The sequence below is a fragment of the Gymnogyps californianus genome, chromosome 22 (genome assembly GCF_018139145.2).
Source record: "Gymnogyps californianus isolate 813 chromosome 22, ASM1813914v2, whole genome shotgun sequence".
Lineage (NCBI taxonomy): Eukaryota > Metazoa > Chordata > Aves > Accipitriformes > Cathartidae > Gymnogyps > Gymnogyps californianus.
In genome coordinates, this window is record NC_059492.1 from 7,809,874 (window position 1) to 7,829,005 (window position 19,132).

Sequence of the window (19,132 nt, forward strand, 5' to 3'; positions counted from 1 at the left end):
GCGCGGGGCCGCGCCTGCGCACTCGGCGGCGGCCTGGAGCGGCGGCCTACCGGAGCCGGGGCAGAGCTTCGCGCCCCCGCCCGCCGCGAGCGGTTCCTCCGCTGCTGCGGTGCCGACACGAAGTGAAGCCGGCCTCCCCAGCAGGGAAAGGAGCGTTACCGGCAGCGGAAGGGAAAGTAAACGGGGGCGGCGGTGCCAGAGCAACAGGCCCCGGGTCGGGGACGGGCCGCGAAGGCCGTGGCCCAGCCTGGCAGCCGCTGCGGCGGAGGAGATACCGCACGCCCACCACGGCCAGTGTTAAAATAGATTTGTAGCATCGAAATACAGTTACACGATAGAAAAAACAGCCATTTCTTCCATGACTGGCACAAGTTCGACGTAGAGCACACAAAGCTAAGAGAAGTTTTCCTCGATGCTCCATTTTTACCTCAGCATTTTCAAAAATGAGTCTCGGGATCCCCGCAGGACGGGTCAGGCAGCAGCCGCCACCAGCTGCGGGCGCCCAGCGACAGCGAACACCGCCACGCGTTATTCAGTATTTTCAAAGCCTGGGGCTCCTCTGGGGTGGAGGCCCTGTTCCTCAGGGCAGCACCCGCATCTCCCCCCGTGCCCTTACCATCTGCAGCACCACACGCACCACCGTACGCGCCAGCCACCGCAGGTTTTTTAAATAACCCATTTTCTTGCAGACCGGTCCCTTACCTCCATTGGGTCACCAGTCCACGTTGCTACATGGTCTTACAGAGTTACATGGGTGGGGAGTGGAAGACCACAGAATGATTCGTGTAACGCCTCCGTATTGCTACCCAAGACATGGTATTAAACCATGGAAGGGGGCTGCGCCAGGCCTTTCACAACGTGACTTAAATCACTGTCAACAAACTAAGAGCCTCAAGCAGCCAACATTCAAAATGGGCAGATAGACTGGAAAAATGCACCAAGATCTTTTTATTTAAATAACAAGGACTAAAAATCCTAAGTTTTAATACAAGTTAAATAAAATACAGTGTAAATACCAGCTTTTATATTTTCACTTGTCTACATACAGCTTATTTAAAAATTTGATACACTTTACAGCTTAAACAGTGACACCTGATTCAAACTGCCTCATCTGTGCCTTCAAAAGTAATAACTTGTATAAAATACTATGATATCAAAAAAAAAGCCAGTATACTGTACAAAAAAATATTTTTACAGTAGTTTGATATCTAAAAATCAGATTAGCTGCATCTGAAATTCATGGTAAATTGTCTTCTCTCAAGAGGAACTGATGGATAAATTGCTGAGCTTTCCTCTTTTCAGTTATATCAGGTGTAGGATGTCCAGGAGGAGGTCGAAGTAACAAGCCACCAAATATACTAGCTGCATTAAAAAAAAAAAAAAAAGCCACACAGAGACACAATAAGAGCCCGTCAGCAGCAGGATGTCAAGGGTAATTCCACCAGCCCCAGTTAGTCAAGGTGAGAGAGTGCCTGGCTTCAGAATGGGGTAAGATAAAGCGGATGACCCGTGCATCTCTGAGCCACTTTGCAACTTTTTCCAGGCTACTGCAATGACTGTTTCTATGGGCTCTTTGCTCATCGTTAAATCCAAAACAGCAGAGGCCACGACTGCACTCACTTTGGAGAAATGTGTTTTGTTACACAGACTGCAAAGCCCCTCTGAACAGAATGGTTATTTTGCTCGCCTTACCAAGAATATTCACATCCAAATGGTTTTTCCCTGAATTTTTCATTAGTTCTCGCAGAAATGCCATTAGATATTCAAATACATTTTTATGGCACCCTGGCAGGTTAGAGATAATCTGAGGAGGGGAAAAAAAAAACACCAACATTTATATTGAAGACATGGCAATGGCTTAGCAGCTTTATCTACATCACCCCGTCTGCAAATACTAACAAGCTCTTAATAACCAAGAAGCACCAGTTCTAGATCCTTTCTATTATCAGGTGATTTTAAGTTTCTGAGAGCAAAAACCTGTTCCTGGTCTGGCATAAAACAGTCTGCCTCCCCTCCCTCCAGAATTACAGAAACAGTCTCACAGCGAAGCCGGCGATACCTGGCTGCTCAGCGGGTAGTTGCTGGCACTCTCCAAACAGCTGCTGTAGAACCTGTAGCAGATGACAGGCTCCGGCAGGCTTTCCAGGAAGAGCAGCAGGGCTTCTGCTACCGAGTGGTTGCTGCCAACTGATCCAAAGACAGTTAAGGAAGAGGCAAGCACAGCGCAATCTATTTTGGTTGTATTTCTGCTGAAACATTAATATTTGCTTAGGTCTCCAAGAACTCCTCCTATTGTTCACAGCTTTGAATTAAAGCACTTGACTCCACATAGCAAGCTGTTTCCGCTGGCAGTCGGACACTTACGTAATTCATCAACAATCATTCATCAACATGGCAAGGACTTAGCGGAGGCATTCGTACTGATTACAAGGAGTAACGAGGAACTGCAGATCTCAGTTACCCCGAGATGAGAGACAGCGATTTAAAAACCATGGTGGAGCATAGAAGACATAAAATCTTTTTCAGCTTTGATCACTAAGGCATAGTGAGCCTTACTGGACATCAGTCTAAAAGGATACGGAGGGAATCATGCATTCCTTTGTCCAAACAATCTCGGATTTGCTCAAATTCGGATCTGAGGCCTGGTTGCTGAAACAGGTCCTCCTGCAAAGACCATTAGACAGTCTCAAGGAAAATAAAAGTTATTTGGGTAAACAGAGCAATGTCATTATAATCTGGCTGGAAAAATCTCTCCAAATTGGTAGTTATCAGCACAAACCTCACCATAAGCAGCTCTAGTAAGGCTGCGGCACTGCAGGAGAACGCAATGCAGAAGGACAGCTGCTGGTGCATGCCACACACAGACAAGGTCACTATCATGAAACAGTGCAACCCGGGGCACCAGGATCACTTATCACAGATGTCCTTTATCTCTCTTTACCATTGGCCGAACATCCACAGTTAGCAACGATTGCTATTACCAGTATCTTCTTCAAAACTAAGCCTAACGCAAACAAATTATTTTGTGTTTCCAGTACAAACACTGCCAACCTGCTGGGAAGCGTTGCGGTACAAGTGATCCACCATCATCCACAGCTCTTTTGGAATGTCCATAGGCTTTTCAGCTTGAACAGCATCATCACTCATTTCTAGTGGCATCAGGGTCTGAGAGAGGGAGGAGGCGGGGAGGGGAAAAAAGGCAGCTAGCCAAGTTCTCATTCAGTTCTGCAAAAATGCTTCACAAAGCTTACACCTGAGAATTAAGACTTGTTACGAAACTGTGCAGCTTCACTCACCAGTCTTCACACAACACTAGTACAACAGGCACATTTATATCAAAAGTCCAGACAGAAGAAACAAGCTGCTCTCAAACACGCTTCATGAACACTCAGCTCTATGGAAACGTCTCATCATGGCTCACATATACACACACATCTCCATTCAATGTGGAAAAAGCCAAAGGCTCCAGGGAAAAGGTCTACATTTGGAAGTTGCACACCTTTTTTAAATGTGCACGCAGAGCAAATGGGATCTTACTTTCAGTGCTCTCTATATGAAATGGGTTGGTTCATCCACGTGAAGAACTAATGCAAGGTGTGAAGATGGTGCACTGGAGAGCACAAGCTGTATCAGCATTCTCAGACTATGGACCAGGGAAGTGGAAGAAGGCTCTTTAGCAATAAACAGGAGTTAACATCTAGTTTTAATGGTTCTCGTGGGTTCAGAAGGGAATCTTGTCTTTAACTCACAAGTTTCCGAATGGATTCTGTCGACATGTCCTGGATCGGTTCCCTCATGTAACACAGCGTATGAATGGGAGACCCAAAGCAACTTGGCAAGTAGTTGCCTGTTACAGATAGAAAATAGTCCTTCCCCCTGTTAAGATGCAAGACCAAGATATCTTCAAGTTTTTCCTCTCCAGAGTTTAAGTGTGTAGCTGTTGATTTATTAACAAAAACCTCCAATTCAATTGTGATCTCAGCATCTGCCAGAAGATGATAAAAAAACCTGTACTCAGTTAAAAAAGGTATTAAACCAATAAGCCTGCAAATAGGCATAACATTCTCAAAATAGCAGAGAGAACTAAGCCAGAAGGTGACAATATTAGCTCATTAACATGAGATGAACAACGAGAAGCTCACCTGATAGCAGAAAGCCCTTACTGGGATTAGCAATCAGCCACTCCTTGCAGTAGGTTTCCTCATCTGGTTTGCTGATAAATTCGAACTGGCAGGGCACTTGTCCATTGCGGATTGTAAACTTCTCTACCTGCAGCTGCATGTATTTAACATCCTCAAAATGGAACTAGAAACAAATGTCAGTCAACATCATCAGCCACTTCCACCTTGCCAAGCACCAGCAGCAATTCCTGTCCTGAAGTTTAATCATTAAGCAGCAAGATACCCAGATTAACCCTCTTGCTCCCGTACCCCATCTCTTCCAGGACTGCATAGGATTACATTTGCTTACTCTGTATGCTAGTCGTTTGCATCAGTGGGCCCTTTAAAACATGCTCCCCTCAAATAACCTCAGTGAAACTTGAGAACAAGATAGCTGTAGCCTCAAATGTCTCATTTGCTTATCTTTTTTAGGCCCCAACACACAAAGCAAATGCCGGTTTTGTGACCTTCTCCAAATCCTTCAGATTTTACATTTTATGTTTCAAACAAGTCAGAGCAAGGGCCACAAACTACCCTTTTACTCTCTCTCCCCCCACCTCAGGGAGTAATACGCCCTACGTTTCAGCCTGGTACTGTGAATGGAATTTACCTGCATCTAAACAGAAACAAATATTTCTAGGGCTTGTAAACAAAGAACAGCTTGAAGTCAAAATATTCTACTTCTTTGGAACCAGACCCCAGGGCCTAGAATCCACCTAATGTACTGCTACTGCCGGAATACACTTCTGGGGTCTAGGGTCGCTCAGTGTCTCCAGCGAGCCACAGCACATGAACATACCCTACCTCTCTCTGGGAGAGGGTCACCGAGGGAATGTTGGCATTCTCCAGCTTATCCAGGGAGCGCACTATTTCCTCAAAGGCTTTTCGATAGAGCTCCTCATTCACAACCTTCACCTGAAAAGGACACACACTGCACCAACTGGCATTTACTGTGCCTCTGCAGGAGAGCTGTAACACAGCTGGAAACGTATGAAGTGATTTGATTTTAGCAGCACACTAGCATATACAACACATGTAATGAAGAGAGCCACGTGAAGCACTAATGCTCCAAGATCTCCTCAGGATCCAACAGTAAAGGACCTTGCCATAACTAACAAGAGAGTCACCCAGTCAGTACTAGATCAGCTCTTTTTTTTTCCTAAAAAAAAAAAAATTAAAATTTGACAACACACTACTGTGTTGTCAATGATGTGGCATTCCTGCACTGCAAGTTTCTGTGAAAATTACTAGGAAAATAAGAGGCAAAAGAACACTTCTGAAGAAACACGTACAGATATTCATGCATTATTCTGCTTAACTGAAGTATCACTTAACACAACCCTAGCTTACTATGAACAACAATCCTATCTCAGTATCTTATCTAGTCCACCTTTTAAGCCATTGTTCTCCGTGGATGCCATAAAAGCAGGAGGAGAGGGAAATCAGCAGGAGAACCCCCCTTCTCCTTCCCCCTCTCTCCACACAGAAGACGAGGTCAGCAGAATTATTTCCTTCAGCACTGACGTACTTACCCCAATAACAAACACAGAGCTAACTGGCTTATGATCACTGATCTTCAGCGCCATATGGCTGCGATAGCTCAGCTGAGCAACGTTCTGCCCTTTCCAGAGTATCCGATCACACCACGCTGGAACACGACACTTCTCACTAAAACAGAGGTAAAAATTACAGTTTACAGGCACAGTTCAGGTGGAGTAACAATGCAAGGCAGAATACTGCTCCCCCAGAGACTCGGTGTTTTCCTGACATGGCCTGGAGCTAGTTCTCTATCAAAGCTGTACTTTCCACAGTTTCTTTGAGTAGTCATAAAAAGTTTGATTGTCTACTATTAGGTATCTCTAGATCATGCTTTACTTTCTACTTCTTCAAAGATGCAATTATTTGTTTTGTTCTTTTGATACAATTAACATACAAAGCAATACTCAGAGATACTTTTGACCATAAGAACCATGACAAATAAGAACTCAGGCTCTACATTTAAAGTTCACTTTTTTTTTTTTTCCCCCCACTGACTGCTGCACAGATTTCATTCCCACACTTGAAGCCAATGTTCCCGGTATATCAAGAACAGGTCAGCCACTCTGTGTAGTGCATTACAGGAATGATGGTTCTCATGGTCTTGGAGAATGCACTCAGCTACAGACAGCACAAATGCACCATTTCAAACCCAAGCTGGTCTGACCTGAGTAGGTATAGCAGATATCAGCAAATAAAAGGTCCTAAAGATTTTGCTTGGGGAAAAAAAACAAACCAAACCAAACAAAAAGAATGAAACTAACTAAAATGATTCCTTAATTTTGTACACCTCTAAGTAAGAGGAAACCCAATGGATTCTTCCTGGGAAAAAGATTAGGAATATCTGACAAATAGCAGTGGAAGAAAAGCAACATAAATAGATGTAAACTGGAGATGGATTTTGGAGCCAAGGGAGAGGAACAGCAATAATCTCAGAACTGTTCCTATTTATAGCCATTAGATCTGCAATTCTTTTTAGCTTTGTTTTTACTTCCTTCAATGATAACATTAGCCATTGGTAGCATCACATACAAGGCAATCGCCATACCTTGTGTCCCAGTCATCACAGCCAGCATCATATTTGTATGTTGGCTGGAAAGAAATCTCTCCCTCTGTAAAGCCTTCAAAGACTGCATTTGCATTCATTTGCCTCTTTAGCTATAAAAGAAAAAGAGACGAAAAATTTGATTTTAAATAAGCTCAAGCACAATTCCCATATGAGCTAAAAGGGAGATGTTCAGCAGAGAAGGCTAAGGAGTACGTGTGCAGTTACTGACTGGCACCCTCAGCACCACGTGCAGGTAGGCGAGACATCAGTACCTGGTCATATTGGCAAAGCTCTAGAAATGCTTTCTCATCTACAAGCTGCTTCACTTTTGCCACATCCAGTTCCTCCAGCCGATAGTTGAGGTCACCCAACCATAAGATCACACTGAAAGAGAATGTACACCAGAAGTCTGCACAGAGGCCTACAGATGTCCAAAACGCAAGCTGGCCACGAGCTGGAAGCACAGCTCCGCAGCAGTGCCTTAAACCATCTAACACAAGCGTGAGCTCTTCTAACCTCAACATGATCAGGTGGATGCTGTGTCTGCTTCTCCATCAGAGAGAACAAGTAAGAATGAAAACTTGAAAGAGAGGCTACATTTTCTACCTTTGCTGGTTTTAATTCCTGTTCTGCAAGTTTGTCACTACCTCTTAATAACTGGTGCTTTTAATATTCCACACTGACTAAATCCCACAACCCATTGGGGAAGCCGATGCATATTATTGCCCCATTCCCACTTCATGCTTGAAAATAAACCAAGGCCTGGAAGAGCATAAGAAGGCAAGTGACTTGTCAGAACTGTACAGGTGACCACTCTCAAAACCAGGGTTACAGTAAAGCATTTCTGGCCCTTCCAGGCTGACAATTAGATCACTGGGCACCCCTTCTCACACCCCTGCTGAGAGAACCTCACACCCCAGTACGTTCGTAAGGTTCTTCCTTGCCACATGCAGTGATTCACACGGTCAGATGGGAAGCATACTCGTGTTTGCCAATAGTGAGAGGGGGCAAATTTGGATCCGACTGGCAGAATTGCATCCGAGAGCAGATATCTTTGAAGTCCTGGTTCCTCCGCTCATACTCGTCCGTGTGAGCTGCAAGGTGAGAATTCACAATGCACACGCTAGTGTTATGGAATTTAAACCTTATGGCAACACCACCTTTGTTACCCTGAAAGATAAAGACAAAGACGTTGGTCAGAAGCTTCTACAGAACAGATGAATCCACAAATGAGTTACTAGCAGTGGACAAGCCAGAAGACATTGAGGCAGACCATTTAATTCCAGAGGACGGAAAAGTCTGAAAACGCCAATTAGTGATAACTACTTCATGAATTCAAGTCAGTAACTCATGTGAGGGTTGCACACAGCAACAGAACACGGCAAGCAAGCACATGGAACTCAGTTTGTAATTCAGGAATTGGCCAGTACAAAAGGAAATTAAAATCAGTAAGAGAGCTGGTCAGTTACTTCAGCAAGTCCCGAAACCTATTTAGCAACAAACTGGATCTTTCAACACAAACCATAAAAAAATTGTAAATGGAGGAGGAAGCACATGGCTTAGCTGGTCAAAAATACCTTTGACAAGTTATAGCTGCAATGTTCACAGAAACTACATTCAAAGGGCACAGACTTCATTCCAATAGTGTGGAATGGCAAGAGGCCAGGAAGTCCTCCTCAGGAAAACTAACCTGGATAGACATGTTTCTTCTACTCATGTTTCCTTGTGTTATTTGCTTTGGGCAAACTCACAGCTAGCATCAAAATCACGTGAGAGCAAGGCCCCACACAGCCCAGCACGTGCAATCAGAAAAAAAAGCCTTCGGAGAAGATTCTCCCTCAAGGTCTTTGAGCCTTTGTCAGCATGTGGCAATTCCCGCTAGCAACGCCCGGAGCTGGCACAGGGACAGGACTATGCGCTTCTAAAGGCAGCTGCATCCCTTAGCTGGAAGAATGACCACTACATCTAAGGAAAGGGGCTCTCCAGGGCTCTTCTAAATCTCACCCCTTCTCATGCACAGTTGCCATTCTTACCATCCTCCCCATGATTCCAGTTCCCACAGTCTCAATTTCCACCTCGGAGATGTTCAAAGCAAGGTCTGCTTTCACATACAACAGAAGCATGATTCCCACGAGCCGCACAAGTTTCACCTGAAAAACAGATCCTGTTCCATTAAATTCTAGAATGGGAGAGGTTTGATGAGAGAAGGCACATTGCCCCCCAGCCCAGAACCCGGGTCACCAAAATACAGATGAAGAAAAAGAGCGCTCCAGGCTCATCCGACAGACCAGCTGGGCTCACAGGACACAGGCACTCCAGCAGCACAGCACAGGAAGGAGCCAGGGACCAACGCCCCAGTAAATGAAGTTGAAGCCCAAAGCAAAACCTACAGCACAGGCACAGCCCATGGAAGGAGCCTTCCTTCAACAACAGTGACAAGAGACAAAGCAGACCTAAGGAGCAGGAGCCAAAACATAAGCAGTATTCCTACCAAGACACCTTCTCAACTCATTCCACCATGCATTGCGGAGACAGACACGGAAGCAGCTAAGCTACTTCCTATTCTCTTCGCCCAAGACAGCAGGAGCTTCCTTTATGCGTGGATGCCTAGCTCTGGTCTCCTGTCCTGCCCCCTGCCTCGGCACCCTGCACAGCAACACTACCTACTTCGCCTTCAGAGCACTTCTGACTGAGCAAAAGCCTGCAGGCAATGAGCCTCTGGAAGACACAGCAATTGAGAACAAGAAAAAGCAAAGGGAAAAGAGGCCCAAGTGGAAAATGATTCCACAGTCAAACCTCCCCAAAAGTCACATTTACCTTTGCATATTTGGCATCTGGGTGAAGACTATCAGTTACAGCTTTAAACCATTCTTCTTCCTTCGGTGTGTCATTGAAAAAGAAGGCTTCTTTACTCAGATCAAGCTCCTGGAAACTGTGTTAGAGGAAGGAACCCATGGATGCATGCACTTGTTTATAACTCTCCAGCCCTTTCCTCTGGGAAAGAACTAAATCAATTTATACTCACTAAATTTATAACTGAAAACTCAAATCCAGTTATGCTGATTTTAGAGGTACGTTAAATGTAAAGCTAAATTACTATTAGTATTAAATGGAATGGCATTAAAGATTTTGTAACACTGCAGTGCCAGAGAGTCCAAGCACTACCAGAATAACAGCCCTTTCAGGCTATGCAAACACACACTCTAAAGCTGTGCAATGGAGTAAGGCAATGCAAACATTCCTCAGCTGTGGTGCCTCAGCTGAACACCTCCATGCTACAGATTCACAAGCAAGCAACCCACAGTCAAGGTTTGGAAGGACGGGCCAGGAAGAGAGACTCACCCCACGCAGTAAATGTCTGGAGGCTCAGCATCACATCTCAGCCAAGGCTGGAGGCTTTCTCTGGGTGACTGACCGTTCACATTGTATGTCCCAACAAAAAATCTGCAAAGAAATATACTGAATCCCAGAGCTGCAAATTGCAGAGCTGATGGAAATACCACTATTATTAACCCATGTACTTATAACTATTATGTACTATTACTATAGTACATATAACTATTTAGGAGTAACATGTTTCCGGGGGGGAATTAGGAAAATGTGACAAAGTTTAAATCCCTAAAATGATTTAATTACAATAGCATCTTTACAGATATGTTTTACAGAAGGATACACATTTTTATGTATAGTATAAAAAAAAAGATGACTAGAGCTGTGCAGTAGCAGTTTGAAATGATAAATTCCTAGAATGACATGCATAAAAGGATTTCAACCACAGTAAAGTTTTGGTCCTAATTATATGCATAAGTAGTGAACAGAAGCAGTGAGAGAGAAGGCCAGAGGTGCACAGAATTGATGCATTTCCAGACACAGTCTGAAATAAGCACAGGAAAGAGTCATTTCAAAAAGCCCATTTTCTCAACAAGAACCATGAGGCAAGCCTTGACAGGGACACGAATGAAATTCTTCTCTGCTAATGCCTAAACGAGGAAAGAAAGCTGTTCTGGAAAGTATGGATCATACTTTTCTACAAAACTTCCTATTTGCAGGGATACTAGGTGAAATAACGAACATGAGTTATTTTGACAGCTTACGCTAACTAACTTACCCCCTGCAAAAATAAGTTCTTCTCAGGCATGATCATTACCTGAAGCTCTGGATGTGTGTGTAGGAATCCTCCATTTGTACAAGCTGAGATTTAACAATAGTATCTCTTAGTCCAAACTTTGGTTCTGATAAGATTGAAGCCTTGTTTGAAACCATTACGCTGGAGGACCGTACCATTTCAGTTGTCACTTCAGGTTTGAGTTTGTTTTGCCTGCAAATGAAAGCAAAACTTCATGATGAAATCCAGGATATACACACACCCTAAACAGCTTATTTCTGCCACCAAGGACTTGATTCGCATTTATCTGTCTGTTTCACTAAAGACAGATAATCAATGTTTGGGATAAGCAAACAAGACTGAAATAAGCATTTCTTAGAACAGTTCAGATCTCTAGATAAAACCAGTTTAACTAACTGAAATAACAAACAGTTTTCACTAACCTGGTGCAGCCTGTTGATTCAGAGCAGGCCTTACTCACGCTTGGATGCTGATACAAAACCTGTATACCCTTCCTGCTTACTGGAGCAAGGAGATGCAAATCTCATCTCCCGCTGCCTCTGCTCAGCCCTTCTGACCTCAGCAGAAGAATGAGAAACTGTGTTTGTTTAAAAAGCCTTCTGGTGGAAAACACCCAGCTCTGCCCAGGAAGGAGGCAGCACAGGGTGGGTGGAGGTAGAGGTGGTTTTATTTAGGATCTCATGGCTCTGCAAACTCCTTTTGCAACAGTAATAATGCCACAGCTTGGGAGTTCCCACAAGCAAGTGGATGGTATAAAGTTAAGGTCAACAACCTGCACACCAGTGCCAAGGACAGCATACAGACAGACTTTGAAGGATATGCAGCAGGGTCCACAAAGTCCTGGGAACTGGAAAATGAAACTGTAACATTTAAAGGGTGTATCTATGAGACATGGTGGCCCTAAGCCAAAGCTCTCTGAATTCAAAATAAACAACGCTAGCAGGTCCTGTCCCACTAAACAGCAAAAATATGCCCAAATAGGGGACTAGCAGGACTGTCTCTGAGAGACTGTGCTGAAATTCCCACTAAACTTTTGACAGCGTGCTTATGCTGAACTTTTTTATCTCCTAACTAGAATCTGCAAATTCTCTTCTCAAAAAGTTGCTGAATTCTGCTCTAGATCCCTCCACCTCCGGGGACTGCAACCGACACGGTCGCTGGCAGATGGAACTAGATAATGCAGCCGCAAGACTGCTCGAGCACTGGCGTGCGCACAGACCTCACACACTGGCACCAGAGACCAACTTCCCCATTCCGTTGCCAGCTCAAAACCAGAAAGCCCAGACAGAAAGCTCTCTGCACTTTCCTTTTCTTCCTCTAGACATGAAAGCATCAACAATTTGCCCACCGCAGTTCATTCCATCCATACACAATCACCCAGAAGGGCCCAGAACTTTGGTGCTATATATATTTACTGTCACTATACAGAGATCCTCTGTGAGGGGGAGGCATAGCTAAACCGGCAAAGAAACGTTGCCACCACTTTTACTCCTCACTAGACCTTCCACAAAGAGCTGACGTGCACAACTCTCCCTTCAACTGCTTCACCAAACGTACACAAGAAGCAAGAGAGATGCCATACCTGGGAGCACTTTTATCGGTGCTGTCGTGGCTCCGGTTCTGACTAACTGCAAGCTTTTTTCCATTCTGTTTGATGCCTTCAGAGCCAACCACTTCTGGTAAAAAAACCAAAAAGTTTCACATTAAACACAAAGTTCTTTAATGTATCAACACACTTATGCAAATGCTGGCAAAAATTTGTGAGCAGAATATAATTTAGATTTGTGTGGAGAAACAAAGTGCCCCGCAGTCTCTCTTTCGGTTATCTGATAGATTCAGCTTATTTTGACAGAACTGTTCTGTGACGATGCAGCTTCCCCTTCAGAGGAAGAATTGACACTAGCATGCCGTGCAGCCATGGAGAGCAGCACAACTGCTGTATGCTGCCGGCCCGCTGCTGGAGCAGGTTGCTGTTGGCTCTCCCTTACAGCTAAGCCAAACCAGGACTTAGCAGCACAAAATCCAGGGCTTTATCCTGGGAATCCAAAAAATGTATGTTAATAACAGGTTTTTCCTTTCTGAAGCAAGACAGGAAGTCCAAAGAAAGGAAGAAAAGGGGGGTGGGGGGGGGAAACAAAAACCCCACACTACCATCTAAAGGGTTTCTACCTATCTGCAAATACATAGCAAAGCGCAAGTGTTTCCCCTCTGGAGACAGTGCAGTACAGAGTCACCACATGAACCCACTGTGCTCAGCAGAAACAAGTGCCTCAATGCAAACCGCACATTCCTAAAAAAATAACAGGGCTGCTGCCATGCAAATATAACTAAATACAAGTGTGACACTAGACACATCCCACTATGTTAGCAAAATTTGACCAGTCTTTCAGCACTTTTTTTCAGTTACAACATTCTGCTTCTACAAGTGGTAAAATAACAGTTAAAAAAGAGGATTCTGCGTGGGGGTCTCCATGTTTAAGATGCACAAACAGCAATCTCAAGATTATGCTACTTAGCACACAAATCTAATGATGATATAGAAATTGTTCTTAAGATTATAAGGTTCTAGCCATTCAGCTGAGCTTCTCCTTCAGTGAGCGCAATCCAGAAAAATTAAAATGTTATTGCTGTCATAGTACATTCTCCAGGATGAGAGCGCAAACCAGAAACAGAACTTGCAGTACTTTACCTAAGCACTTCTAATATAAACAAGCTGACAAGAAGTGGCCATACTCTCAGCTTGGAAAACCTCTTCTGCCCAAGAGCCCTCTGAGAATAAATACTGTGTAAGAGGATTTATCAGAGGCTGGTTGCAGAAGAGCACGTGACCCAAACCTCACAACAGATCACACAGCCAAAGTCACACAGAATTGAACGGGAGCGTACGCCGTTCAGAGATGCACTGCACAGCGTGGTCTCGATATGCTGGGACAGAGCCGCACATCTCCACAGGCTTCAAGTACTTAACCAGCGCTGCTTGAGCCTCTGCGAGTTCTCCCGATAACGACCACGCAATGCATCCTGACAGTGACAAGAACCAACTTGAGCTTTCACTTTAACTGACAAGCGTTACTTTTGTAACAGGAAGGGAGCAGAAGCTCAGGCTTTATTACCCAGACGGGACGATGCCGCTTGGCAGCACGCAGAAGGCCTGAGTGCCAGACCGGCAAGACCTGCGTGCCTGCTCAGTGCTGCTGACACAGCTGCTACGTGATCCAAAGATCACAGTCATATATCACACTTTTGCATTCTAACCTCATTAGCGGAAATCAGTTTTAGGTAGGATTCTCGTAAGAAAGAGATTAGCACTGGAAAAGCGCTGTTTCCTTTAGATAAATTTATATCTAGATACAGATTGCTCTAGCCAGAGGGATCTATATGTTAGCAATCTGAAGTGGAATATTTTAGCAAGATAATGACCTTGTTCAATAATTGAACTGGGCACAGAAATAAAGAGCTATGTGCAGAGATTACAGAACAGCAGAATGTGCGTGGCCTGAATCAGACAGGATTTGCAGTTAGAAGAGATTCAAGCAGTAATAAAGATGTTCTTATTAAACATGTGCAGTGACATTATAGTACTGTTCTACAGCAGGAAAATGTATCATATCTTCTGGATAAAGTAGGATCCATGCTTAGTGTTCAAAAGGGAGAATTAAATTAGCCTTGACATTAGTTATACGAGTCTTAGCGAGTCTGCTCTTCACTTAATGAAAGTGTAAGCAACAGTCCATGCGGACTGCGCTACTCCGGGCTGGAGGGAAGTAAGTTTGTTCTTTTCAGGGTTCCAAATGAAACAACACTGCAGATGTGACTGTGACTGCACACGCATGCACGCAGACAGGATTTTAGGTAGGGGTTTTAACCGAAATTGTGAACATAAACCATAGAAGGTAAAGCACATTTAAATCCCTTTATAGATGCTCTCATTCATTAGCCAGCCTTAATACACAGAAGATATAATGAACTAATATCACTCTACTAGCAAATGGTAGCATTTACACAGTACTTAAATGTGCTTTGATTTGCATATGAAAGTTGCTAGCTCAGAATGCATGTTCATTTAAGGACAGAATGAGTTACAGCTATTCCTAGAAAACAGCAGACAAAACCTCATTCTATATCAATTTGTGTTCCAAAAGACCCCAAGTGATGGCAGAGAGCATTTTCTCCTGCTAATATTGGGGGGGGGGGGGGGGGGGGGGGGGGGGAATAAAAAAGATATCCCTAGACTCCTCTGACTCAAGAAAAACACAATGAAGCCTTGAAAAGGCAACTTCGTCAAAGCTCAAAGGCATGATTTGATAGGAGAACTACTTCCCAAGCAGCTTACCACTCAAAGAGTGTTACTGTGCTCCAGATACAACAAAAACACACCAACAAAGGAGCCAGGGTTGTGTTTCATTCAGCATGTTTTTCCTCCTAAGCACACAGATATGCCCAAGTCCCTCCCAGTCAGTTCCAAGCTACAAGTTAAAACACCACATCTGAGGGGATGTTCCCAGATCCCTACCTTGGCTCAACCCCTGCTGCGCTGTTCCCCAAATTACAAAGTTCATCCCTTCTCTTTTTTTTTTTTTTAATACACTACTGATAAACATAGAAATGAAAAGAAGGAATGCCAGCAATAGCAAACTGTGCCTTCATGAACTAAGAGGAGCCCAGCCTAAACGAAGGCGGGTAAACTAGAAATGGTATAATTCAGATTTTGAATCCCACGCTGACTTCCAGGAACTGCTTTAGCTCTCTGAATCTTCTCACCCGCGCACTTTGCAAAGAGGGAAATGGCAACGAGCACCGGGAGCCGCGGGGATTAGGCATGTGCAGCAAGCATCGGCCCCGCAAGAGGAAGAGGATGGCATCCCGCCAAGAGAGCGCGGCAGAGCCCAGCAGCAGCCGAGAGCCGGCAGGCAGAGCGCACAGAGGAGCGGCACCGGACTAGCAAAGCCGCAGAGACCCTGGCGACCCTCGCCAGCAGCGCCCGGGATACCTGGCGGCTGCCGGGATCTGGACGGGGCGATGCCGACAGAGCCCCGGCGGCGCAGGCAGCTCTGCTCCCGTGGTACCTGCGCGACCTGCTTTGCTCCCGCTGCCCGCGACTTACCGGCCCACAGAGAGGACGCCGGAGGCAGCGGGGAGCCGTGCCTGCGGGCTGCCCACGGACCCGCCGCGCCGGCCGCCCCGCGCCGGCTCCCGCCCTCCGGCCGCGCTGCAAGGCGCCGGGAGCCCCGGGCGGGCGGTCAGGCCCCGGCCCCGGCCGCCTCGCCTCCCCGGAGCCGCGGGCGTCCCCCCTCGCAGGGCGGCCAGGCCTTGCCCGAGCGCCCGGGGCCAGCGCTGGGCGTCGGGCGGCCCCCGGACAGACTCCGGGCTGCGGCCCGCGACGAGCCGGGCCCGCGGCGGCTCCTCCGCCCGCCCCGCTCCCCGTCCCGTCCCGTCCCGTCCCGTCCCGTCCCCTCCCGCGGCGGGAGCCGGCGGGTCCCCGCGCTCACCTCGGCGGGGCCGCCCGCCCGCGGACATCGCCGCAGCTCGGCGCCGCCGGCCGGCCCGCCCCGGCCCGCCCCGGCCCCAGCGCCCGCCCCGGCCCCGGGAGCCGCAGCCCCGCGGGCGCCCCGGCGTGGCCGCAGGCAGCCGCGGCGGCAGCTACGAGCGCCTCTCCCGCGGGGGTTCGACCCAGGCGCTCAGAGCTCCGCGGGGCCGCCCAGCGGGAACGACGGCCAGCCCCTTCCGACCGAATCGGGGGGCCGGGGCCAGGATGGCCGCGACCGTGGGCAGGGGGGCGACCCGCGTGGCCGTGCCCCGAGCAGGCAGCGCCGGCCGCCACCCGTGAAAACGGCGGCAGGCTGCGCCCGCCGGGCAGGCCGTAAGAACGAGGGGAGGACAGGGCGAGCGGACGCGACGCGAGCTGCCGCCCCAGGAACTCTGCCTGGTCTTTCACAGCGCTGGCTCAAAACGGATTTCCATGGGGCCTTTGGACCGCACAAGCAGCGGGCTGCTTGCCGCAGTACTCGCTGATCATCTCTGCTGAGCTGTCTGATGACGGAGAATCGTCACGCTTGCAAACCGTTACAGTTCGGCGCGAGTTTCGGCAGCAGAGAGGCCGACGCGGCTCTTCCACGCGGAGAAGAAACATGCAAATGCAACACGCCAGCCGAGACTGCCGACACCCCCACGGGCCACGTCCAGCACACGGCAGAGCTCGTACCTGCGCTGCACCTGCTGACCTCCTGAAGGAACGTGCGCGTGTGGGAACCAAAAGGCAACCGCACCGTGAGCCGATCATCTTCTGAACTTATCTGGATAGTCACGTCAGAGCCTAAAGACATCGGGAGAAAAAGAGCTCTTGTGGTTAGTGCTGACGAGCCTTCAGAAACCGAGCTGCTTCTCCACTCTACAGCAGCTGGTGCACGCGTGCCTGCAGACTTCAGCAACAAGTCTCCCCATACCTTCTTACCATGTTCCTTTTCCACGCTTTACATAAGAATGCCATTTAAAAATATAAAAATCAGCATTCATAATAATTTTTATTCTGCTCATTCAGTGCAATAATTAATCTTCCAGTAGCAGTTTAAAAGCATTTGGAAAAAATCGCTCCCTTGGTTGAACCGGGGTGACAATACTCGTCAGCGTGAACTGAATCATGGCAAGGAGCACGCCGAGTTCCCCAACAGCAGCAAGACAAGATCCCCCCAGTCAACAGTCTGGATCAGAAGAGCCCCCCCCGCCTCACTGAGCGTAGCTGGTGCAGGGCCCAGGAACGCCTGTAACACAGGCATTAAAGCAACAACAGGACTCACCGATGACATGAAGGTCACTGTCAAGTACAACTGTAAAAGCAAAACAAGGTTCAGTTACAAAGCTAAGCGACAGGTTTGCAGACCGCGCGGATACTTTGAGGTTAGCGAGCTTCCCAAGTTCCTCAAACCCCAAATACTCCTCGTACGAACAGAGACAGGCAGAACAAACCTGCCGGGGTAGGAGGCCATGGCACAGGGCGCTCTGGATTGCAGAGCAATTAATCTAGCAGGGCCCTTCCAGCTATGCTGTGTGTTGCATAAGCGTTACCAGGGACTACAAATTGAAGAAAAAATGTGAAGGCTGAATAGATCCCGAATCTCAGCAAGCAGAACAACAAAATATGGAGGCAAACCCCTTCATCCCTTTCTTTGGAGGTGGCCACTAAAATACCAAAGTGCGTTAGTACCTTCTTCCACTGCAAACCCTTCTGTGATGGGGATAACTTTCTCCAGGCAGACATCCTCAGCTGTGATGGCCATCCGCCGGTGAGTGTATACATAGATCCTGCAAGCACGGAGCAGACATGGAATGGAGGCAATGCCTCCTCGATTCTGGCACCGCTGCAGGTACAGACAGACCCCGTCCCATCCAGCAGCGCCTGCCAGCGCAGCCTCACGCAAATCCCAAAGCAACTTCTCGACCGTGTGCCCACCCGCCTGCTTACCCCGTCATTTAAACAAGAATGTATTTATGTTACTGGCAAAACGCACCGGACCAAAGCCTCTGGGGCCTGGCCCTTTCTCGCTGACCATCCATACGTACAGCAGGCGACATGCCAAGGCACGACGCCTTCAAATCACTGCCCTGCTGGACTCCACCCCGGTAGAAAGTCTTTGGGATAGAAAGGAGCGGTTTCCAAGGCCTGTACGAGTCCCGCAGAGCTCCTGGCTTTTCCGCCTATGTTCTGCCCACCGGGACCACCCTGCCCTCCCGCCCGCTGCACCGTCCCGCGGACGCGGCCTCCGGCACCCACGCGTGCTCTCCGCAGCGCTCCACGAGGCCCAGCAGCCGGCTCTCCACGCTCTCCCCGGCAGCCAGGACGCCCTGCACCGCCTTCGGCTGAGGGTCAAGGAAGAGCGGAGAGAGACGGGCGCCCCGCGGCGCCGCCAGAACCGGGCGGGGGGGGGGGGGGGGGGGGGGGCGGAGAGGCAGCCCGGCCTCCGCCGCAGGCGTCTGCGCGAGTCACGGCCGAAGCAAAGGATACGATCCGGCACGTCGCCCGCTCCGCCAGGCTCTCCTGGATGGCCACCGACTGGTCCATCCTCCGCACCGGCGGGGCCGCGCTCCCCGGCACCGGCCCCCGGCGGCGGCGGCTCCCCCGGCCCGGCCGCTCAGCGCGGCTGTCGCGACGTGTCGTGCCCGGCCCCCGGCCCACCCCCCCCCACCGCCCGCCTCCGCTCTCCCCGGGCGGGGCCGCTACCGCCGCCGGCACCGCCCCGCGCCCGCTCGGCCGGGCCTCCCCGCGGC

The 19,132-nt window shown here is 48.1% G+C and overlaps 1 protein-coding gene across 5 annotated transcripts; it reads right to left on the minus strand.

Moving 5' to 3' along the window:
- Positions 1-933: 933 nt before the first annotated feature.
- On the minus strand, positions 934-18,926 carry INPP5B (inositol polyphosphate-5-phosphatase B). 5 transcript variants are annotated; one of them, XM_050909837.1, is made up of 23 exons: positions 18,870-18,926; positions 18,639-18,718; positions 18,072-18,169; positions 17,665-17,694; positions 17,073-17,183; positions 12,453-12,546; positions 11,026-11,062; positions 10,892-10,935; positions 10,087-10,188; positions 9,562-9,676; positions 8,778-8,894; positions 7,727-7,914; positions 7,017-7,128; positions 6,745-6,854; positions 5,693-5,828; positions 4,965-5,075; positions 4,143-4,305; positions 3,750-3,985; positions 3,052-3,165; positions 2,580-2,664; positions 2,060-2,187; positions 1,693-1,804; positions 934-1,362 (listed from the first exon to the last, which is right to left on the minus strand). In XM_050909837.1, the coding sequence occupies exons 1-23, from the start codon at positions 18,924-18,926 to the stop codon at positions 1,238-1,240; spliced, it is 2,505 nt and encodes an 834-aa protein (XP_050765794.1). In that variant the 3' UTR covers positions 934-1,237. The 5 variants fall into 5 exon arrangements, with proteins under 5 accessions (XP_050765794.1, XP_050765793.1, XP_050765791.1 ...); XM_050909836.1 differs by having other exon boundaries at positions 10,892-11,062; positions 12,453-12,543; XM_050909834.1 differs by having other exon boundaries at positions 10,892-11,062.
- Positions 18,927-19,132: the final 206 nt, after the last annotated feature.

Coding starts and splice junctions, on each gene's coding strand:
- INPP5B (XM_050909835.1), bottom strand. CDS start 18,926: ATGGACCAGTCGGTGGCCATCCAGGAGAGCCTGGCGGAGCGGGCGACG. Junction 11,081..12,452: donor ACCGATAAAAGTGCTCCCAG/GTATGGCATCTC, acceptor TTCATCATGAAG/TTTTGCTTTCATTTGCAGGC. Junction 5,076..5,692: donor GCTCTGTGTTTGTTATTGGG/GTAAGTACGTCA, acceptor TGTCCTTTTCAG/GTGAAGGTTGTGAATGAGGA.